Source organism: Aptenodytes patagonicus, chromosome 21 (assembly GCF_965638725.1).
Source record: "Aptenodytes patagonicus chromosome 21, bAptPat1.pri.cur, whole genome shotgun sequence".
Lineage (NCBI taxonomy): Eukaryota > Metazoa > Chordata > Aves > Sphenisciformes > Spheniscidae > Aptenodytes > Aptenodytes patagonicus.
This window is the reverse complement of record NC_134969.1, coordinates 5,085,878-5,107,820: the sequence shown is the minus strand read 5'-3', so window position 1 is coordinate 5,107,820 and position 21,943 is coordinate 5,085,878. Positions and strand designations below refer to the sequence as shown.

General features: G+C 58.6%; 4 protein-coding genes and 4 non-coding genes across 23 annotated transcripts; 7 read left to right on the top strand and 1 right to left on the bottom strand.

Moving 5' to 3' along the window:
• Positions 1-3,286: 3,286 nt before the first annotated feature.
• LOC143169782 (uncharacterized) lies at positions 3,287-7,255 on the top strand. Of its 15 annotated transcripts, none has more exons than XM_076357401.1 (6): positions 3,290-3,485; positions 3,680-3,789; positions 5,121-5,136; positions 5,897-5,955; positions 6,424-6,595; positions 6,910-7,255. In XM_076357401.1, the coding sequence occupies exons 1-5, from the start codon at positions 3,411-3,413 to the stop codon at positions 6,446-6,448; spliced, it is 285 nt and encodes a 94-aa protein (XP_076213516.1). In that variant the 5' UTR covers positions 3,290-3,410; the 3' UTR covers positions 6,449-6,595; positions 6,910-7,255. The 15 variants fall into 15 exon arrangements, 8 of the variants coding, with proteins under 8 accessions (XP_076213517.1, XP_076213516.1, XP_076213514.1 ...); XM_076357399.1 differs by having other exon boundaries at positions 3,300-3,485; positions 5,121-5,145; XM_076357403.1 differs by having other exon boundaries at positions 3,303-3,485; positions 5,121-5,192.
• On the top strand, positions 4,705-4,848 carry LOC143169901 (small nucleolar RNA SNORA16B/SNORA16A family). The gene has a single exon (XR_012996948.1). It is a non-coding gene; the product is annotated as a small nucleolar RNA SNORA16B/SNORA16A family (small nucleolar RNA).
• Positions 5,641-5,771, top strand: LOC143169902 (small nucleolar RNA SNORA44). Its single transcript, XR_012996949.1, has one exon. It is a non-coding gene; the product is annotated as a small nucleolar RNA SNORA44 (small nucleolar RNA).
• On the top strand, positions 5,993-6,127 carry LOC143169903 (small nucleolar RNA SNORA61). The gene has a single exon (XR_012996950.1). It is a non-coding gene; the product is annotated as a small nucleolar RNA SNORA61 (small nucleolar RNA).
• Positions 6,707-6,777, top strand: LOC143169908 (small nucleolar RNA SNORD99). Its single transcript, XR_012996955.1, has one exon. It is a non-coding gene; the product is annotated as a small nucleolar RNA SNORD99 (small nucleolar RNA).
• A 1,038-nt stretch (positions 7,256-8,293) lies between the features above and the next one.
• On the top strand, positions 8,294-9,922 carry LOC143169781 (ras-related protein Rab-42-like). Its single transcript, XM_076357396.1, has 2 exons — positions 8,294-8,747; positions 9,502-9,922. The coding sequence occupies exons 1-2, from the start codon at positions 8,497-8,499 to the stop codon at positions 9,920-9,922; spliced, it is 672 nt and encodes a 223-aa protein (XP_076213511.1). The 5' UTR covers positions 8,294-8,496.
• Positions 9,923-10,541: 619 nt separating this feature from the next.
• LOC143169780 (ras-related protein Rab-39B-like) lies at positions 10,542-12,388 on the top strand. Its single transcript, XM_076357394.1, has 2 exons — positions 10,542-10,756; positions 11,607-12,388. The coding sequence occupies exons 1-2, from the start codon at positions 10,542-10,544 to the stop codon at positions 12,037-12,039; spliced, it is 648 nt and encodes a 215-aa protein (XP_076213509.1). The 3' UTR covers positions 12,040-12,388.
• Positions 12,389-13,375: 987 nt separating this feature from the next.
• TAF12 (TATA-box binding protein associated factor 12) lies at positions 13,376-20,677 on the bottom strand. 2 transcript variants are annotated; one of them, XM_076357392.1, is made up of 6 exons: positions 20,506-20,677; positions 18,393-18,644; positions 16,024-16,101; positions 15,607-15,721; positions 15,075-15,163; positions 13,376-13,849 (listed from the first exon to the last, which is right to left on the bottom strand). In XM_076357392.1, the coding sequence occupies exons 1-6, from the start codon at positions 20,572-20,574 to the stop codon at positions 13,814-13,816; spliced, it is 639 nt and encodes a 212-aa protein (XP_076213507.1). In that variant the 5' UTR covers positions 20,575-20,677; the 3' UTR covers positions 13,376-13,813. The 2 variants fall into 2 exon arrangements, with proteins under 2 accessions (XP_076213507.1, XP_076213508.1); XM_076357393.1 differs by lacking the exon at positions 20,506-20,677 and adding an exon at positions 19,376-19,396.
• Positions 20,678-21,943: the final 1,266 nt, after the last annotated feature.

The following is a 21,943-nucleotide window of genomic DNA, read 5'->3' as shown; positions in this document are numbered from 1 at the left end:
ATAAACTACCTGTAATAAATATCTATCCAAGAAATAGTTTGGTAACTGAAATTGCTACTGCAAAGCATTTAGTTGCCTCCCTGCCCATGTTGATGCAGAGATTTGCCACAAAATTTAAATACTTTCATAAAGCCTACTTCTACTACACCTTTGTTTGTGTCCATAATTATGGTATATGTGTCAGTCTGTGGTCTTTTTATCAGCTGCAATGGTAAACGCACTGTGAATATGAGGGGAATGGTGACATACACCGGAGTTAGCATATTTCTGAACAAGTTACTTTCTCCCAAGTAACAAGCGATAGGACGAGAGGAAACGGCCTCAAGTTGCGCCAGGGGAGGTTTAGATTGGACGTGAGGAAAAATGTCTTTACTGAAAGAGTGGTGAAACATTGGAACAGGCTGCCCAGGGAAGTGGTGGAGTCCCCATCCCTGGAGGTATTTAAAAGACGTGTAGATGAGGCGCTTAGGGACATGGTTTAGTGGACATGGTGGTGTTGGGTCGACGGTTGGACTCGATGATCTTAGAGGTCTTTTCCAACCTCAATGATTCTATGATTCTGTGATTCTAAGTGGAACTAGAGGACTGCTGGACCTCTGCGTTCTCATCTGCTGTGATTTTTTTTCCTCCTGCTGTGCATCTGACTGTGCTGTGGGCCGTTAACAGTGTCCTAACCTTCAGTTACTCTGAATTTAAGGAAATGAGTGTTCCCTGCGTGTGCTGGTAGTGTGTCAGAGGCAGCGGAGAGGTGGAAGAGAGCAGGGCGCTTTTTTTCTTCTGATGTAGCTGGTCAGCGGTGCTGAACACTCTGATGACGCCCCTCTTCTTGGAAAGTGCCTGTTCAATAGAGTGGCATTTCAGAGGTGATGTAAAGAAGGTTTTCCTTATGTTCTGCTGTTAAATGCTTTCTAGATCGTTCTGTTACTGTGCTGCAACAGTGCTGCCCTGTGTGCCCTTCATTCTTCTCTTTTGGACCTGCCTCGGCGGAAAGAAAGTTGGCAACGCTTCGTGTGAGCCACCGTAAGTGGCACCCCCTAGTTTCTAGGAGAGCTATGTGTGTACAGACCCTTGGGCCCTTAGGCGGAGGCCAATTTGGGAGTACAGAGGCCAGCAAAGATTACCCACTGAAGCCTGTTTACTGGTGCTGCAGAGCTTAAAATAGCTCGTGCGTTTCCTCTTAAGAGAGAGGTTGACGTGAGGCTTTGGGCCACGTTCCCTTGATGTGTGAGCCAGGCTTTTGGGGTTGTTTGTGAGAGTCTCGGCCAATGTTCTGTTGAGCTGTTAATCTCTCTGCACTTTTTTCTGTGTATCACTTATTCATCTTAATGTTCATTTTCAGCTCCCGGCCATTGCTGCAGCACCTGAAGCAGAGAGGAGACTTTTATGTGGAGCTACAAAACAGCCGGTCACCTGGATTTTGTAGGGTTTGTGTTTTGGAATCCAAGTTAAACAGAGTGTGGGATTTTGTTTCTCATGGATGGCTACAGGAAAAGCCCTGATTAATTACCATTTAGCGTAACACAAGATGAAAGACAAGGACTCCGTGTAGTAAGGTAAATTCTGCTTTTATCTTTATGCGCTAAAGGCAAGAAATCCAAGGCAGGTGATATCACAGCTCACTGGGATTAGGTAATTCTTGAAAATTGCATCAAAATCTGCAATTGAGATTATGAAGTATTCTGCCTTTCAGCATGCAAAGTTTACTAGTAATTACAAAAACAACTCAAACATTCTTACTATGTTACTTGATGAAGACGTGATGATCCAATTCAGATTGCTCTAAATTGCAGGGACTCTCAGATTACCGTTTGAGTTACACAGACTGAAAAATGTTTACCCAGCTGCAGAGCGGCAAGACGTGGGCGTTACTCCTGTTGGGCATGCGAAGTGGTTGATATCCAAAGCGTAAGCTGCGAGGCTGCGGGGTGGCCTGTTGCCGTTAACGTGTGTTTAATTAAAAGCTTGACAGTAAGCATCAGGGATGGCCTGTGAGAAATTCTGACCGGCTTCCCATGGGATGAGGAGTTTGAAACCATTTCTTTAGCAAATGTGGGTCTGTACCAGCGCAGCCCCGTGTATGGGCTGAGGGGTCTGACGGGGGCCGGCGGCGATGTTTTCCGTGTGTGTCTGACTAGAGAAAATTCCTGTTACTTGGACCGTTTTCAGGAGACAGGTTCATATCCCGCACCCTTAGGTATTTCTCTGAATCCCTTCTGAGGAGCAGAGATGTTTGACTCTGATCTTTGCGTACTCAAGTTTCTCATTACTGGCTCGCTAATCCCCAGCTTCTGGTAAACAAGATCTGAGAGGAATTTTTACCTTCTAGCCTTGCTATCTCCCAGTGTATCTTGTAAAGCATACTGAATATACCAGTTTCTGGATTTAGCTTGGGATTTGCTTAGACATGAAATTAATTCAATGTCAGGATAGGGTATGAATTTTAAATGCAATAGCTACATTTAGAAACTGATAGAGCTAGTTCAGAAAATGTCACTCTGACAAAGCTTGCTTTACCTTTTTGCCTGGTTAGAGCATTTCTTCAGAAAATATCTCCTTTTTTTTTTTCCCCCCCCAAGTTACTACACTTTTCTTCCTTAGCAGTTATTCCCAGTCAAAATGGTTTTACCAAGTGCGGTCAGTTTTGTAAGAAGGGTTTTGGGGGTACTGGTCGGTACACACTCCGTTTTTCTCAGACGAATCGCTGCTTCTGTTGTAAAATTTTCCAGGGTCAAAGCAACGGTAGATGATGCAGTTAAGGCGATGTAGATTGAGCTGCATGTGGACAGGGTTCGTCTCGTCCCCTCAGCACGCCGGACCCCTGAGGAGCTGCAGGCCAAGCAACCCGCCCGGATCACTGATTCATCCTTGCTTTTCCTTACTGCTGTTTTTTCACAGAGCGCTTCCCTGCGGGTTGTCTGCTCCCACCTGTCCAGCGGTGGGAATTGCAGCCTCTTCCAGCGTTTGCTCCCCGTCCTGCGCTACGGAAGAGGCTGACGTGAGGCTCCCAGCCGTGCTGGGAGGTTTCATCGGGGCTTCGCTGACCTTGTGGTCGAGCACCGCAGACTTGCAGCGGGATTTTCTCTGCTCCGTCTTCTCTCCATCCACCTTCTCGTGATGGGCTGAGGTCTACTGAGCATCTGTCGGTTTTTGGTATTGCTCTTGGGGGATTCTCCCCGTTCAGCATTGGGAAGATTCTCTTCCCAAACACTTGATGTTTTCCAAGGTTGTCTGAATTTTCGGGGTGGGTTGTTTTTGCTACAATGAGCGAGTTTCTGCCCTGCCCTAGGATTTGACAGGGAGATTTCTAGGTTCACTTTGCACGAGTCGCTGTGCCAAGGAGAATCCGGGCTGCCCGGGGAACGCCTCGTGACTTGGCAGAGCAACTGCAGGATCCGTGGAGGAGGAGGAGGATGGGACCAGCTGCTTGTAACCTGTCCCTGCCGGCTTTGACAAGGGCTGTTTTTAGAAGAGCTTGGTCATGCAAGGTTTGGGGCTCATTTTGGGACTGACTTTTGCTTTAAATGGGTGCCGGCCTATTTTATTGGTAATCTGGCATGTTTGTGGTGGGGTTACCGGGACAATTCCTGACCACTGTGGATTTTTTTAATCTGTGAATTTTGCTCAGAACGGATTAAAAACTGACTGTTGCTCTCCCTCATCCTTTCTGCACTTTCCCCAGGGCTCAGGGGCAGGAAGCAGTCACGGGCTTTTCAACCTGGTTTCCCATGGCGGCTGTGGCTTCAGCGTCAGTTACCTGCAGAAGTTTCAGCAGTCCCTTCCAACCAGTCGGCAAGTGCTCTCATTTTAAATCCTTTCCACTGATTTTGGATCATGAGCCAGGAACCTGGCAGAGGTATTGTTTGGGCAGATAGACTTTTGTTTCCAAGAAACTTTCCCTCCGTTCCCCGAGGGTGGGGTGTTCCCCGCCCCCCCCCCCCCCCAGCCTTCCGAAAGGGAGGAAGGAGTAGGAAAAACGTGGGTGCTGCCTTCACCTTTTCGAAGAGCAACCCCTGACACGCACCTTGCGGGGAGGAGGAGTGGGGAATTGTCTTTGGGCCAGGTAGACTGGAGGTTCATTTAGGTGGGGGGGTGGGGGGGAGCGCAGCTCAGCCCCCGTGCGAGTGTGGGGGGGTTGCAGATCGTGGTGCTGCTGCTTGGGGGTGGGGTTTCCCCAGCCTTCCCTGCTGCTGTCGGAGGAGGGGGCGCCTTTATCCTTTGGGGAGTGGGGTGGCGGGGGGGGCGGGCGGGCTGTAGGCGGCGTGAACTACAACTCCCAGAAGGCTCTGCGGGAGCGCCCGGCCCCAACAGCCAATCAGCGCCCGCGCTGCCGCTCTATAAAAGGCCACGGCGGGCTGCTTTCCGCCTCTCGCTGTGATGGCGGCTGCGGCGGGGCGGGGGGCTGCGGCGCGGGGACGATCCGTCGCCATCCGCCCTCCCCCGGGGCTCTCCCGCCGCTCGGCCCCGCCGCGTCGACGCCCCGCGGGCTCCGCGCCCGGGCGGCGGCGTTTCGGGGCGCTCCGATGGGCTGCGAAGGGCAGCGCGGCCGCGGGAGGGCCTTGCTCCCTCCCTCCCAGACCGGGCCCGGCCTGCGGGGAAGGTGCCGGGGGCCGCCGTGGGTGAGTGACCTCCGCGCCTCCGCACCGGGCTGCAGTAAAAAACCACCCCGGGAGAGGCGGCTGCTGGGCGGAGGAACCCTGCAGGCCCGCCCGGCCCTATCGAAGCTGCGTCTGTCTCGGCGATGTGGCAGACGCAGTCAAAAAGGAGCCGAGAGCGAGGGGTTTTCCTCGACGGTCGCCGGGCAGTTTGAGCCTCCATAACTGTCCGGCAACATTTCGGGAAAATACACGGTCCCGGGGGGGGGGGGGGGCTGCAGAGCCGAGGGCGAGGGTCCGGGCACCGCTGGCCGCTTGCGGGAGCTGGGCCCTGGCCGTGGGTGGAGGTGGTGCCCGGGGGTGCTGTCGCTGGAAGGAAGGGGCCACCCCGAATACCTGTTTCTGGGGTCTTAATTGGTGCACGAAGAGGTGGGAGGTGGCGGGTCTCGCGGCTTTTGCGTTGTTTTAAGATACTTTTTCTGTCTTAAGAATCCACCTGAAGCTCAAGACTGTACTCTTCCCCGGCAGCACCCTGGCATGGAAGGTGATCCCGGTGCGCAGGATGGCTGGTGGCGGCCGCGGCTCGGCGGCGTTGGGCGGGTGAGATGGGCGATCTGGGCTCCGGAGTCTCCCCTTAGGCTGGGAATTCGGTTGCCTTCACAGCCTCCCTTGGCCGGAGCAGCGAGCAGCAGTATTTCCTGGCCCCCTGCTAGCAGGTACTGCCAGCGTGGTCCTTGTTCCCGACGCTGTGGATCCTCTGCAGGGCTCGTGCTTGGGGTTGGGCCCTGCTGACGAGGATTTCCCGCTGGCAGGGCCCCTTGCGAGTCTCTCTCCGGTCATTAAGAACTGCAGAATCCCCTTATTCCTGGCTCTGTCGAGGTCATGTATGGGTGGGGTAAGGAGATTTTCTTTCTCCAGCATCACTGGGCCTGGCTAGTGGCAGAACTGGGAATCGGATCTGATCCAAAGCCGGTAGATCACTCTGCTTTCGCTCCGCCTGCCGCTCTGAAGCTGTAACAGGCTTTGCCAGGCGAGCTCGGTGGTGACTCTGCATGTTTATCCAAGAGCTGTGGCTCCGTGAAATAGCTACAGGTCTCCAACAACATGCGAGAGCAACGGGAAGGTCTTTGACTGCTGGGCCCCTCTTGCCTGTTGCTGTCACTCGCCCCTCCTATATATTTTCAGGAATTGGGGTGTTTTCTTCTTGCAAGGCGCTGGTGGTTCCGGGGTGGGGTGTGTCAGTGACACGTACTCGTGAGCCCGCAGCCCGCTGCTGACGTTGGGGGTGTTGCGATCTGTTCCAGGGTTGCTTGACGTTTCGGAGCGCTCTCGGCCGATGGCCTGCCTGCCGGATAGACCCGAGGTGAGAACGCACGGCCTCGTCGGAGCTCTGTGACCTGTCCCTCCAGATCCCTTTCCCATCGGATCTGAATACCGATCTTGTGGTCGAAAAAGGAGGAAAAATAAAATTCAAACTGGTCTCGGCCTCTTTGCCGGTGCAGTTCTGCTCTGAGAGGGGCCAGTTTGAAGACAGTCTGTGTGTTGGCCTTGCTCCTTCGGGAAGGCTGGGGTGGGAATGAAACCCCCTGGCCAAGAGAAGGGATAAATGTTGGGCGTGGAGGGCAGAGGTGCCGTGGAGATTTACGGGCTGGTGTTCGCTTGGGCTGGATCTGATGCGTTGGTTCCTGGTTTACAGCGGCCCAACGACTTCAAATACTTACCTGTGGCGCTGGGTTTTATTTTTTTTCAGGAATTAACTCGCTTAGTGGGAAAAGCCGAGAGCTTGTGGCGCCCCTGTCCCCGGTGAAGGGATTTGGTTTGCTTTCCGTAGGGCCCGAATCGTGGGGAAGCTGTGACGTGGAGCACGTGGGTGTCCTTTGGGGGTGATTGCCAGATGTTTGGTGTTTCGCGAGTGGGACCTCGGCAGTCCTAGAGGACGAGGGACAGTTCAAGCTGACGGTGCCCGTGCTGGAAGCGGCCAGTCCTTAATCTGGGCTTTGCAGGTGGGAACAGTCGACTTCACTGGTGAGGTTTTTTTTAGTTGGGCAGCCCGTTATCTGTAGGGGCAGAGCGTCGGTGGGATCGGTCGCACCGCGCCAGCCCTCTGAGCGCAGCCTGGTCCGTGATGACTCCTGTCTTTGGAGACTGTTGGATGAATCCTGCGGATATGGGGCTGAGGCCAGGTGTGAACTAGCCAAAATGGCCGCACGGCGCGGGGAGAGGGGACGCCAGGGGGATTCCTTAACGCGGGTGAAATCCGAAGCGATGCCAAGTCACACTGCTCTTCATTCAGGCCGGATTTTTACCCCCTCTTCAGGTCTAAGTAGAGCTTGGAGCTGAGATGAGCCGGTCCCTGAGGGTTTCGGTGCTGCAGAGCAAGACTTCGTTCTTTTCCAGCCCTCTCCTCCAGAAGCGGGAGCTCTGCGTGACCAGATCCTGGCTCCTTCCGGAGCCGTGAGCTCCCCCAGGTGGGAACAGCCGCTCCTGTGCTCCGCTCACCACAGGGAGAGGGAACTCGTTTGGCTCCGGGTGCCGCTCAAGCTCCCGTTTAAACGCTCGGCATGGAAGAACGGTCCCTTCCGTGGAGTTTTCTCGGGAGAAGAGCTTGTGGGAGGGTCTGGGTAGAAAATATTTCGAGGGTGAATAAACGCAATCGCTTGAAATTCTTGCTGTGTCTCCTGTGCTCGTGTTCGGGGTGCGTTGGTCTGGGGTGATGCCTGACTGCCCTTCCCTGGGGCTGGGGAGCACTGCGGCCTGCTGGGTGCTGGGGGCGAGACCGAACTCGTGAAATCCGAGCAACTTCTTCCACTTGAGGTTACCGAGCCTTCGAGGCGAGCGTCTGTCGGTTCTGCCGTGGCCGTACCGGTGGGCTGGATCTCCGGGCAGCTGCTGCGTGACTGGGATGTCCTCTTGGATGTACTTTTTTTTCCTGGAAATCGGTGTGTCTGGCTATTTTTTTTCTGTGCGAGTTAGTGCTCCTCGTAACGCTGAGTTGCCGCCCGAGGGAGCTGATGTGGAAGCCCTTTGCGTGCCAGAGCTGCGTTGGTCGGAGCTGGTGTTTCGCTTTCCCTTCCTCCAGATGCCGGAGCTGGTGCAGCCCTTACTGCTGGAGCTTCCCCTCGGCAGCCCCCGGGCGGGGGGTCCCTGGGAGCGCAGGGAAAGCTGCGTGGGAGGTCGCGGAGGTGCACGGAACGGCTCCTGCCCGGGGAAAGGCAGCGTCTTACCTAGCCGGCATCGTCTGCTGGAGCCCTGGTGACTCCAGTCGCCCGTTTTTCTCACGATGGAGAACAAATTGGGGGTGGAAACAGCCCCAGAGCTGTTGGGGCGAGTCTGTTATTCCCCGTCTCTGCACAGCCGTCGGGAGGGGGGAGGGCTGGGCCATGGCGAAGTCCCCGGGGCCGCGGCGGGTGACCCGGGCTGTTTGCAGAAAGCACCTTTGTCCGGGGGGACGGGGAATCGGTGCCTCTGACCCCTCCTCCCTTCTCCCCGTGGCGACTCGAGAGCCCCTTTCTCATGGAGCTCGTCCCTCCCAGCTCTCCCAGGATTTTGGCTTCCTCGGGGGCCACCGGCCCCTCCGCGGCAGTGTGTTCGTGCACCCGGAGCCTGGCTGTCCCCGCCTTTGTCACCAAAACCAGGCAGTGGGACAGAGCTGGCACGTGACAATGCTGAACAGCGTCCCGGGGACGAGAGGACAGGGACGGAGCCGGTGGCTTCTCCCTCCTCCCCGGGACGGTTTGTTGGTCTGCCTGGGTGACTGCGAGGCCAGAGCCGTCCCCAGGGAAGGCGCTGCGGGGTGGGGACAAGGGTGGAGACCTGGCCCCGCCAGCACAGCAAAGCCCGGCCGGGTCAGGATCTGGCCAGCCTGGGGCCGGTGAATCTGGCCTCGCCGGGCACAGCCGCCGGCATGGGGACGGTGACGGAGGCCCTCCGGGACCCCGAGCCCGGGGGACACTACCAGTTCCGCATCATCGTGCTGGGGGACGCGGCCGTGGGGAAGTCGTCGCTGCTGCACTGCTTCGCGGAGGGTCCGGGCGGGGGGGCAGCCACCCCCTGCCCCACCGTCGGCGTGGAGTTTTACAGCCGCACCGTCCTGCTGCCGCCCGCCGGCAAGGCCAAGCTGCAGCTCTGGGACACGGCTGGCCAGGAGAGGTTCAGGTGAGGAGGGGATGGGGGGACACGAGCCCCCCTGCGGGACCCCAGCACCCAGCTGACTCGTCCCCCCCATCCTGGGGTGGGTGTAAAGTCCCACATGCGGGGACGGGCAGCGGTGGCTCGCTGGGACGGTGACGCTTTAGGGGCTGTTGCAACCTTGTGCTGAGCTTGCAGCGAAGCCAGAGCTGGTTTTGGGGGGGGTGGCCAAGGGAGCAGGGCTGGGTGCGGGTCCCGGGGTGCCGGTGGGCTGGGGCGGGGTGATTTCCTTCCTGATTGCGTCAGGCTGGAGCCAGGAGCTCCTGGGAGCGTGAAAGAGGCTCAAATGGGGTGCGACGGGCTGAAGAGCTGGGTGCTGCGGCTGGAGCAAGGGGTCCCGCGCTGCCCCCACCCCTGGGAGCCTTTTGGGGGCCCCAGGGTGGGTCTGGGGGTGCCCTGTTTCTGCCCAGTGCTCAGGCCCATCAGCACCCGCCGACGGGTGCTGCCCCATCCTCGCTGCACCCTGGGCTGTGGGGGGGATGGAGGGACCCCCGAGCCCCTGCAAAACCCCCGAGGTCTCCTCTGGAGCCCCCCAATCTGGGGGGGACATGCTGAACAGAAAATTGGGGTGCAGATGGTCCAGGCAAGCCTCCCCTTCCTGCTCCCGAGGTCCCAGCTGGGACCCAAAAATCTCCCGAGCCCCGTCCCAGGGAATTGGGTGCAGGGGCTGGCGGGTGCCGGGGTGCCCCCCGAACCCCCCCGCCCCCCGCGGTGTGCCCAGGTCCATCACCAGGTCCTTCTACCGGAGTGCGGCGGGGGTGCTGCTGGTGTTCGACCTCACCAACCGGGCATCCTTCGAGCACGTCCCCGAGTGGTACCGTGAAGCCGCCGGGGACCGGCCCCCCGCTTTCGTCCTGGTGGGGCACAAGTGTGACCTGGCGGCCGAGCGAGCCGTGTCGGCGGAGGAGGCCGGGGACCTGGCTGCCACCCTGGGCATGGCCTTCGTGGAGACCTCGGCCCGCAGCAACCTCAACGTGGAGCTGGCCTTCCAGATGTTGGTGGGGGGCATCCAGCGGGCGCTGGGGCGGGGGGCCATCGCCCCTCACCGGGGCTGCGGCGTCGGCGGCGTCAGGCTCATCCCCAGCCAGAGCCACCGCCGGCCCCCGGCGCGGGGGGAGCCCCGGGAGCGCTGCCAGTGCTGACGGGGACCGGGGGGGGTGGGGGGGGAGACGGGACCCTCCACCCATGGGGATGTTTCTCTCTCCGCCATGCAGCCCCCTGCCCTTGGGCGATGCGCGGGGCTGCGTCCCCACCCTGGCTCGGGTTTATTTCAAGCCTTAATTTGGGGGGGGGGCGCTGAAAAAATAATACTCCCCTGCAGGAGTGTTTTTAATAAACTTGAGGCTTTTCCGCGCTAAATAAAAGCTGTGCCGAGTGCCAGACCCCTGGCAGGGACACGCCGCCGTGCTCAACCCGTGACACGGGGGATGCTCTGCTTTGGGGGGGGGGGGGGGGGGGGGTCACTGGTGGGGTAACACCCCCCCTCCACATCTGCACGTGGCCGTGTCACTTGGTGGGCCTCGTGTCCCAGGGCCACCACCACACCACACCACCCCCCCACCAGAAAAACGGGACCGGGCACCCCCCAAGTGCTTCCAGCTGGATGGATCCAAGATAAAGGCAGCAAAGGGGCCACCCAGCACCCATGGCGAGGCGGGAACGCCTCCTGGGTGGAGGAGCGGAGGCGCCGGGCGCTGCCTGCCTGTCCATACACGCACCCGGCGCGGGGGCGGCGGGTCCCAGCAGACGGCGGAGGTGCCGATGGAGCCGCGGTGGCAGTACCAGTTCCGGGTGATCATGCTGGGGGACTCGACAGTGGGGAAGTCCTCGCTGCTGCGGCGCTACACCGAGGGCGTCTTCCTGGACGCCGTCAACCAGACGGTGGGGGTGGACTTCTACGTCCAGTTCGTGGAGCTGGAGCCGGGGCTGCGGGTGAAGCTGCAGTTCTGGGATACGGCCGGGCAGGAGCGGTTCAGGTGGGTCCGGCTCCGGCCATGGGGTGGGGGAGGGGGGGTGACAGAGCTGGGTGTCCCCATGGATTTGGGGTGCTGGTGGGATGTTGTGATCCCAACCCCGGGGGAGGTCCTAGACAGGGCTGTGTTCCCACCCTTTGCTGGGGGGAGCCCCATGGGTGAGGAACCACGATGCCCAGCACCGGGCAGGCTGCAGGGGCTCAGATGAGCCAAAGCCGAGGGTGTCCCCAGGGAAAGGAGCCCTTGGGGTTGCCCTGTAAGCCCTTGCTCCAGCTCCAAAGGGGGTACGGGATTCCCCCCCAAGCACCCCTCTGCCCCACCAGCTGCAGAGGGCTGGGGGAAGAGGCTGGGAGCCCCCTGGGAGCTGGGCAAAGCGGCTTCCTCAGCTCAGCTGCCAGGAGCCTTCACACCGGGGCTGCCCACCGCCGGCCGGGCTGGCTGCTGGGGACAGGGGAGCTCGGGGGACGTGGCTGCAGGGGACGGGAGAATGGCAGGCCTGTGGCTGCAGGGGATGGGCGAGCTCGAGGGACATGGCTATAAGGGATGGGAGAGCTCCAGGACCATGGCTGCAGGGGATGGGAGAGCACCAGGGACGTGGCTGCAGGGGACGGGAACGCTCAGGGGCTGTGGCTGCAGGGGACGGACGAGCTTTGGTGGCCGAGCAGGGACAGAGCTGCCTGGACCGCTTGCTGATGCAGCAAAAGGGCCGATTCTCCTCCCTCATACGGCGGCTCGGGAGCAGTGCGCCAGGGGAGGACACGGCTGGGGCTGCTCTGCAGGCAGGGGAGATGCAGCCCAGGGCGGCACAGGGGAGCCCCGGGGGCTGCTCACCCGGTTTCTCTTGGCGCCCCAGGTCCGTGACTCGCTCCTACTACCGCAACTCGGCCGGGGGGATGCTGCTCTTCGACCTCACCAACCGCGCGTCCTTCGAGAGCGTCCGGCAGTGGCACCGGGAGGTGACGGACACGGTCCAGCCGTTCCGCATCGTCTTCTTGCTGGTGGGGCACAAGAGCGACCTGGCAGGGCAGCGGCGGGTGGGCAGGAAGGAGGCAGAGAAGCTGGCAGCCTCGCTGGGGGTGCAGTACATCGAGACCTCGGCCAAGGACGCCAGCAACGTGGTCCAGGCTTTCCAGATGCTGACGCTGACCATCTACCAGGCGCTGCAAACGGGGCGGCTGGCTCCCACCGAGGCGTGGGACGGGGTGAAGAGCAGCATCCCGCTGCCGGTGCCGCTCAAGGCTCGGGCGCCGGAGAAGGAAGAGAAGCGGCAGAGATGCTCGTGCTAGAGCTGGGGACACTGGCAGCCTGCCCCGGCGGGGCTGGGACACACGGGGCTCTGCCGGCCGCGATGCAGAGGGGGTGAGGCAGAGACCGAGCGGCCGGGGCACAGGCAGGAGCAGCGAGCGACTGCAAGGGCGCATTAAACACTCCCCCCCCCTCCGCCCCGTCCACCTCTCTGCCTGCCCGTGTTTTCCTGGGGAAGGGGGAGCAGCCGGCGCCGAGGCTGCCCATGGGAAGGGTGACGTCCCCAGGCAGGACGGGGCAGCAAGTCTGCAGGGAGGCGGGCATCACCCCCATTCCTCTCTTCTCGCTCCGAACCCCTTTCTGCAAGGCTGTCCCCATCCCCCAGAGGGGAACCGCAGGTCCTCCCCGCTCCCGCGTCAGACCAGCGTTGATCCGAAACCCCTTTTATTACCCAACCCTCGGTAATAAAAGGGGTTTATTTGGAGGAGACCAGCTTCTTTTATTGAAGAGGAGACCAGCTCCTCTTCACTGGGAGCTGGTCTCCTCCGTGCTCGGGAGGGCAAGGGGGTCTGCTTTGAACGGCAGCTCCTCCCGGGTACCCCGAGCTGGAGCAGCCGGTGAACGACTCCACGTCCCGTCCCCCCCCTCCCCGGGCAGCAGCCGAGCACGGCTGCCGTGCAGGAACAGCTTCCCTCCGCCCCAGGCGCCCGTCAGGCTGGCCTCGCCTGAGAGGCCGCGTGCGTTTATCACGCTCCCCGAGCTCCTTAGCTGGCAGCTACACCAGAGGAGGAGAGAGCCCGTACCGGTTTCTGAATTACTTCAGCGAAGGCGGTTTCCCCTGTAGGTACCGTACCGGCAGGCCGAGGGCCCCAGCAGCCAGCTGGGCGAGGAGGACGGGCCCTGCTCCTGCTCCCGGGTGCTCAGGAGCCTCCCTGTCGCACGGGGGGGGAGGTTTGCAGAGCTGCCGGCTCCCCCTTCGCCACGACAAACGGCACCCGCGGCTTCTCCGATGAAGACCGAGCAGAGCAGGCAGGAACAGGCAGGGGGACGCGGCCTTCCTTCGCGTCCCGGGCGAGGAGAGAACGAGGATCACCCCGATTTCTTGTCCTCGGTCACCGTGTCCCCACCCTAACGGTCCAAATATCCAAGCAACGGGCAAACTACTCACCCTGGGCCGGACGTAAAGAGGGGAAGGCGCCTGCCGAGCCCCATCAGCACGGCAGAGGCCGGCCAAACCCTTCCACTCACTTTAAACCCCAGGGCAGGGGATCTCTTGCCAGAACAGCACCACACGTAGAAACCAGGCAAGGCGGAGGCTGCCCGTTTCACTTGCAGTTCCTCTGCACGCCCTTCGAAGAGCACAAGACCGTGCCGTGGTTTTAGCTTAATAATTTCTTTATTCATGTAAAACAAACGCAAGTATTTATATAAACACTGACATTACAAAGTACTGGAGCAGGTAGGGGCAGGAAGGAGGAAACAAAAACCTCTACAGATGCTTCTAATACTGTCCCACACAAGATCAAATGCTCTGTCCCTTGGATAATCACTTATACGATAAACCACTTTCAAGTCACAAATAAAAGTCTTTGTTTTGAGATACGTTGCGCTCTTAGGGGGAATGAGGAAGGGGGCGTAGGATGTTTTTGGCAGATCTCCTCATAAAGTCAAGATATTGCTGCACCGTTAATAAAAAATATATGCTTCTCTGTAAAGCATTAAAAAAAATATCCCATGGATGGCATCGCGGAGGCTTCAGTGGAGAGGCAGATATCCCAAAATGCACTGGCGTCTTCTCCCGGCTCTTCCCAGGGGCTATTTCTTGGTAGTTTTGCGAATCAGTGCCATTCTCTGTAACAAGAAAGAGAAAAACGTGGGAAGCCGAGCGGCTCAGACAAGGTTACCGCGAAACAACCTGCAGCCGTGCAGGAAGAAGGTGTCTCGGGTTCTCTCAGGACACCGCCTGACTTGTTTCCGCACAGGTCTTTCAAGTCCGTTTGAATCTTAATGGGGTCCCAAGCCAGAGCCAGAGGAAGAGAAAGCCTCTGCGCTCCTCTCCTCCGCACCCGGGGCTGGCACGTGAAACGCCGACGCTAGTGAGGGGCAACGGGATTAAACGGCGCAGGGGATCAAACCCCACTTCAAGGCCTCCCCTCTCTCTCTCTCTCTCCCTGCCCAGCAGCTGCTGCGGGAGCTTCAGGAGGAGAGATGCAACATCATCCACGAACTCCAATGGCTCCCGCAGGGCAGCTCCTTCCCCGGCTCCGACCGTACACTGAAACGGCGATGGCCCGATTCAGTTAAAGCAAAATTAAGGGGAAAAAAAAACCCCAGAGCTGCTCAGCTCCCACCTACAGCTAAATCCCAGGACAACGGTGTGCTCTCTGCTGCATCTCCCCAGGCCTTTCGGCTTTTGGCAGCTCTTTAAATTCTTACGGTGGCGAGCGGCCCAGAGCCCCGACCCTCACGCAGAGACGCAGGAGGTGCCGTACGCTGCTCACAAAATACCCCAGTGCAGCGTTGGGCTGCAGACGTAAAATGGCCCCAGGAACTCGAGCCGCAGCCAGTCAGAGCCCTGCGGTTCACCTGCAACACCCAGACTCCCGGAGCGGTTCGAGGGGCTACGCCAGCATTTAACCCCCCCCATGCCTGGGGACGGATTTCCTACCGAACCGGAGGAGTTCGCAGTGTGTTCTCAGTCCCTTCTGCGCAAGGAAGGAGCAGGCGATCTGCAAGGGGGCAGCTGACAAGTCACTGTCTGCAGCTCTCGGCTGGTTTTTTTTAACCCCTTCCAGGGTTAAAAAGGTTTTAAAAGGTTCTTTTAACCCCTTCCAGGGTTAAAAAACCCTTCAGACAGCGAGTACTGCTGCTCCTCTTAGGGCACAGCCAGCACCGCACCACCACAGAGCAACCTCAATCCTCTCTGCACAAACAGGCGAGGAGACTCCGCAGGTTATTTCAAGTCCAAACCACTTGGAAGAGGCTACAAATTCAACGTCGTGCCAGGAGTCCAAGACCACCCTCCCCATATCAGGCTTCTACCACGCGATTCCCGGTGCTGCTGAGGGCTCCTTACCTGTTTGTGAGCTTCTGTAGTGCAGGCTTTTTTGTAGGGCCTGATTTCTTCAGAACCAAAGCCCGGGATCCACATGTTCCACTGACGCTCTGGAAGAGAGAGCGCAGGTCAGCGCGCTCTGCCCCAACCGCCCACCGCAAGAGCGGCCTCGTCATCACGAACATACCGGCAGCACGCCCGCCTGGAGCCAGTGCTAGAGACGTGCCGGTGATCCGCACACCAGCTATAAAAGCTTCACAAAAGCAGAGTAGCGGAGGGCTGCACAGCATTAAACACGGTAAAGACGCAGACCCTGTGCTAGGGACCTTCCAACACGGGCTGATGGACAGCTACAAGCTGCACAACTGCAAAATTTGGAGAGGGGATGGTTAGGGGCAGACACCCCGTTCATCCCCTGATTATTAAGGCATTATTAAGCAGCTACTCACAGGTTTCCACCCCAACACCGCGGCCATGCCCTGACTTCAGGGCGTGCGCCCAGCTCACAGCTGAGGGGGGAAAAAAAAAATAAAAATAAAAATAAATCACTCACCAAGATGCAACTGGACGTCTTTCACCTCCAGGGTGTTCGACTTGCGATGCCGCGCAAGCTGGCAGGCAGCCGTCACCACGCTCTCTATGAAATCATCGGCGATCTGCAACAGCATCTGCGGCAGAACAAGGACGACAACCAGCCCTGTCAGCACCGAGCAGCCGAAACGATGCGGAAAGTATGAAAACGAACCCGCAGAAGCTAGTATTTCAAAGGCGTTTGCTACAATTGCCGTTTTAAAACCCCTCTCGACACCGGGACGCAGAAACAGACACGGATGGCTGAAGGCTGCCGCGAACATGAGACTACGGCGGTGTTACGTCAACCAGCCCTCCCTGCCTTGGAAAAAGGGCCGCCAGTGCGTGAAAAAGCCTAGATGAGCTCTTTCTGCAGCCCCTGCCGCGGGTTGGTACCTACTTCCTCCACATCTTCATCCAGCTGCTCGTTCGGATCCACCTCGCGCACCAGGTCCTGCAATTTCTTCTTGGTTAAGACCTGAGCGCGTGGGAGAAGAGGAAGGATTTACTGCCCTACTTCAGCAAAGCAGCCGCCCACGCAGCGCAGCCACAAACGACCTCCTCCCCCCCACCCCCGCCGCTGGCCCCGAGTCACACGCTGACCCGTCACACGTGTTGACACAGCGTTATCAGTTCAGGAAGGGCAGAGATAAGAAATGTCAGGTGTTAAGGAGTCATTTTCAAGCACCAGCGGCTGCTCTGAACAGAGGGTGGAATGCAGCAGGCCAGGATAAATAAGTCCCCTGCACTAAACTGGCACTAAAACGCCACTGGCCGAAGCAAGGCCGCTGGCCAGAGGGGACAAAGGCAAAACCAGAAGTCTTAAGAGGCAGACGGCAAGCGCAAGCGACGCCATCAGTGACTAAATCTGTGCTCAGGGCGCAAAGGAAGCGTTTCCACGGCTCCAGCGCTTATCAGCTTTAGTGTTTCAAATGGAAAAGAGAGAGAGACGCGAGCGCTGGGTTATTCTAGGGCGGAAGGCAGCAGCCTGCCAGCCCAAACACGGCAGGGAGCAGAAATTTTACTGCTGCCGAACAACAGCGGGACGCTTCGTCTTACGGGATACGGATGAAAGTCGTCACCACTGATCTGCCAGCCCGGCCAGACGAACCAGACACACGTGGGAAATTCCTGCCCTTCCCGGTTCCCTCACACCGACGGTGGAACTGCTGCGCGTGCGTTTGTGTCGGGGGACCAGCACGCTTCCCGGAGAGGTCACGGTGCCAGGGAGGGATCTGCCACCCGCAGGGGGATCAGGGTGCGTTCCCGGAGCGCTTGCCGGGCAAGCGGCGTATTTTACGCATGTCCAAGACTCCACAACGCAACGAGCAAACAGGCAAGCCAGCAGCTCCTGGCAGCGATGCCACCTCTCGCACCACGCCAGTAAGACGCAGGCTACAAACCTGCACTTTTATTTCTCCCGTCTAGACCACATTTAAAAAGAATTTCCCCGTCACCCCCCAATATACATTTCCCTGAGACTGAAAGAATCATAGAATCATTAAGGTTGGAAAAGACCTCTAAGTTCATCGAGTCCAACCGTCAACCCAACACCCCCATGCCCACTAAACCATGTCCCTAAGTGCCGCATCTACACGTCTTTTAAATACTTCCAGGGATGGGGACTCAACCACTTCCCTGGGCAGCCTGTTCCAATGTTTCACCACTCTTTCAGTAAAGAAATTTCTCCTCACGTCCAATCTAAACCTCCCCTGGCACAACTTGAGGCCATTTCCTCTCGTCCTATCGCTTGTTACTTGGGAGAAGAGACCGACCCCACCTCGCTACAACCTCCTTTCAGGGAGTTGTAGAGAGCGATGAGGTCTCCCCTCAGCCTCCTTTTCTCCAGGCTGAACAACCCCAGTTCCCTCAGCCGCTCCTCATCAGACTTGTTCTCCAGACCCCTCACCAGCCTCGTTGCCCTTCTCTGGACACGCTCCAGCACCTCGACGTCCTTCTTGTAGTGAGGGGCCCAAAACTGAACACAGTATTCGAGGTGCAGCCTCACCAGGGCCGAGTACAGGGGCACGATCGCTTCCCTACTCCTGCTGGCCACACTATTGCTGATACAGGCCAGGATGCCCTTGGCCTTCTTGGCCGCCTGGGCACACTGCCGGCTCATGTTCAGCCGGCTGTCGACCAACACCCCCAGGTCCTTTTCCGACAGGCAGCTTTCCAGCCACTCTTCCCCAAGCCTGTAGCGCTGCGTGGGGTTGTTGTGGCTGAAGTGCAGGACCCGGCACTTGTCCTTGTTGAACCTCATACAGTTGGCCTGGGCCCATCGATCCAGCCTGTCCAGGTCCCTCTGCAGAGCCTTCCTACCCTCGAGCAGATCAACACTCCCACCCAACTTGGTGTCGTCTGCAAACTTACTGAGGGTGCCACTCGATCCCCTCATCCAGATCATTGATAAAGATATTGAACAAGACCGGCCCCAGTACTGAGCCCTGGGGAACACCGCTCGTGACCGGCCGCCAACTGGATTTGACTCCATTCACCACAACTCCCTGGGCCCGGCCGTCCAGCCAGTGTTTTACCCAGCGCAGAGTCCACCTGTCTAAGCCAGAACCTCTACACCTACAGCGTCCATACCCCATCCAGCCCGAAAGTGCCCGGGAGGGAAGAAATACATGAAGATGTTTGCTCGCTCGGTAACCGATGCTTTAACAGACATTAAGTTTTTGCCGGTAGTTTAAGGAAGGAGAGGAATTAAGCCACGGACAGGTCTGAGCATCTCCCCCCTTGTCCTAAAGTCGGGGATGAAATTACCTGGTTGCTTTCGGGACTGAGCCGACCTCCTCCGCTGGGCGTCCCAGGCATCTTTGCCACGGTGGTGCTGTTGGCCATGGAGCTCTGCGGGGGAGTGCTGGCTGGTTCTGGCTTTATCGAGGAGAAGTTGGAGAGGTTGATCAAGGTAGAAGGGCCAAACTGGTTCATAATCTGTTGGGCTTTAGCTTTTAGATCATAAAGCTTATCGAGGTCCTGCTTCTTCTTGGGGTTGTGGGGACCCAAACCAATCAACTGGAAAAGGAAACGAAAGCCACAGTTAGCAAACAGAGAAGGAATTCAACGGGGCGACCACATCTTTATCCAGGGTAAACCGCAGCGCCCCGACGGGGCCCAGAGGTTTATAGAAGATCGGGTCTCTCTGGACGCAGCAAGAAGGGAGGAGCAATGGTTAGAAGAAGAGAAAACATTCCCCGGTATATGGAATACGAAGTCTGCCACGAGAAGCGCAGGGGCTGCACGCGGTGCACTGACAAGAGGCGGCAGCTCTGCTCGTCCCTCGGGCCGAATCCCACGCGCGAGTCCACCCCTCGCCCTCCGGTCGGGGCCTTTCTGAACACATTTCACTCGGACCACAAACAGCTTCGAGGAAGAGACCACGCAAAGAAGATCTAACTAAAGGACGTGGCTTGCTCCCGCGGCAGCAATGTAGGGCGACGGCAGGCGCAGCGTTTGAGTCTTCATCTCCACGCGCCGCGGGCCTGAGAAGAAGACGGGGTTCGAGCTCCCTCGGGTGTCTGCCGCAGGGTGGAGGTCTCATTTTCGGCAACACCACACTTCAGGCCTGACCCGCAGCGATCCCTCGAGGCGGGCTTGACAACGTAGGGTTGGCTTTTGGTTCCGAGGGCACAAGTCTGGGTACTCAGAGGTGACGCGACAGAGAAACGCACGCGCACGCCCACACCTTCGATTTGTTCTTCCCACACCGGGCAACCGCCAGCCACAGTAAATGAAGTCAGATTTACCGAGCTGTTAACGGTGAACCAGAAGTGGGTTGCGGCGGCTTGACTGGTTACTCAGATCTTCCAGGTTCACCCTTCGGCGCCTGAAGTTACTCAGGTTATCGGCCGCTGAGCTAACACACGGACTGACTGGCAGCTACTACATTTCACGGCTGGAGGGCTCTAAAATCCAGGCTCAGCGAAGCTCTGCTCCCTCCTCACCGCTCCGTGAAAGGAAACTCGTCCAAACCCTGGGCCTTCCGCCCCCACAAGCGGTGTGGGCAGCAGCGACAGGTCCGTCACGTGAAATGAGCATTTAACGAACGGTCTGATGGAAAAGCCCCTCGCGCAGCGGCTGCAGCAGCTGCCGTTGGGCCCAGAGACGGGTGAGAAGCAGCCGCTGAGAGCGGACGCCTTTATCCGAAAAGCCCGTGGGCTTCAGGGTGAACTTACTTTCGGGAGAAGAAGAGAGTTTGTTTAGACAGCTTTACAGCACGTTCGCACGCAAAGCGCCGAAGGGAGCGTCTGCTACCTGAGCTACAAACAGGCGTTTTCCCCTCATCAGGCCAAGCTTTGTTAGTTTGGATTAATTCATTCCAAAACACAAACCAGAAATCACACAGGAGCACTTAGAAGCGGCTGCTTTAGTGCTTCACTCCAAGGCGCGCTCATGCACTGCCGCACCTACGGACACCGAGCCCTTTTAGGAGAATTTATACCCAAGGCACATGTCTGTAGCGCCCTCAGCAAATTCCTAGCTCAATTTTAATTAACGATGGAAAACCATTACATTCACACCCTAAAACCCCTCAGACGGCATTTCTGGACGAGGAGCTCAGCACAGGATCAGGAGGGACTTCAGCGTGCTAGTCTTGGTTTTAGCTTAGGCTGATCTCAGGCTGCTCGCCCCCCATGCCTCAGCCTACAAATCCACAAAGCGGGAATTCTTACCCACCATGCAGGGGAGAAAGCTCCGAAATCCTTGGGCAGAACGCGCTTTATCAGCGGAAAGTCGTTTTGCTCATTTATTTGCGGATCTCACGGCAGCCTCTGCGTGCCGTTAAGATCACCAAACACAAAACCAACGGGATGCGCAGATTCCCAGGACAAATCCCGCATGCCGGCCCCGTGGCAAGCCCCGGCCGTTTACTTACAGCTATCTGGGTCTCTAGATCTTTAATTACATCAGCAACCGCTGTGGGGCCAGCGAACGGAGAGGCCATTTTCCAAAGCCTTCCCAGTACGTCGGCAGTCAGCGTTAACCTACTCTCGCTTCCTCCTCTTCCACATAACTCTCATTCCTACAGGAATACCAGATATTTTTCGTATCACCCATCCTATCGTAAGATCGCGAGAGGAAACAGTTTCCCGCAAGAGAGCACGCGTTCTCCTCGCTAGGGCGCAAGAGGGTTTCTCTGTCAGAAGGTATTACACGGCCGCGAGCAGCACGCGAGCGTACGCTGCTGCTGCTGCGGAGGACGAGGCATCTCCCAGGATCCTGAAGCGGGAGCAGAAATTTGGCCGAATTCCGTTTTTCTGTCAGAAGACAGAAGAGCATCTGCTGTCAGCAGCGACGCGCAGGTGAGCCCGGACCTCCGCAAGAGCGGGGGGGGGGGTGTGTGTGTGTGGGTGATCTGGTGGCCGCTGACTCTCGTCGATCCGCTGTAACTCATTAAGCTGGTACTACAGCCGCAATCAAAAGTCTACGTTAAAGCCAGACAAACCTTCAGCTCCATTCCCTGGAGCGCTCGGGGGAGGGGGTGTGTGTGTGTGTGTGTGTCCCACTTCCATTAAGACGTAACGATTTTCACCAAATATTTAAATAGGTCTGCAAAGGACCGGGCGGTCTGGGTGTCTCCTTATTGTTACCAGAGGAAACTGGGAAAGTTCTCGGGTTTTGCTTCAGCTATCGTAAGCGCGAGGCAGAGTCCTGCCTTCTGCTGCTAGAGGGAAGCCTCTGTCGCAAGCCCTTCCCCGCGAGGCGACCAGCCCGAAGGCAACGGACAGGGAAGCCCTTTTATTTTTCCCCCGGGACGGGTCCGTCAGACGCCGAAGGGTAACTCGCACCCCCTTCCTCCGCGCCGCCCGCCTTCCAGCTTCGCCTTTTACCCCCGAAGCACCGACACTCGGCAGCCGGGGTCGGGGGGGGGGGGGGCAGCACGGCCCCGCAGGCCGCTCACGGAGCTTTTCTTCCAGCGTCCCTCCCAGCCGCCGGCTCGAAGAGGTCACCAGCCCCACGACTAACGCCACCGCGGGACCGAACGAACCCCCCCCCCCTTCCCTCACCACCACCCCCCCCGCAAAACGTTTCCGCGGGCCGCCGGGAAGGGCCAAGGTCACCGGCAGCCAGCCGGAGCCGACACCGCCCCACGCCGGGCCGGGCCCGGCCTGGCAGGGCTGCGGGGGGCCGCCCCCTCAGGCGCCGGGACCCCCCCCCCCCCCCCCGACCGCCACACGGGCGGGGGTTTGAACACCGGCTCCAGGCCCGGCCCTCCCGCGGGGCCTGCCGCGCCCGCCCCCGGGCTCTCCTCCGTAGGCTGTAAAAAGCCAGCGTTAAACAGCCGGAGCCTCCCGCCACCGGGGGAAGGGTCC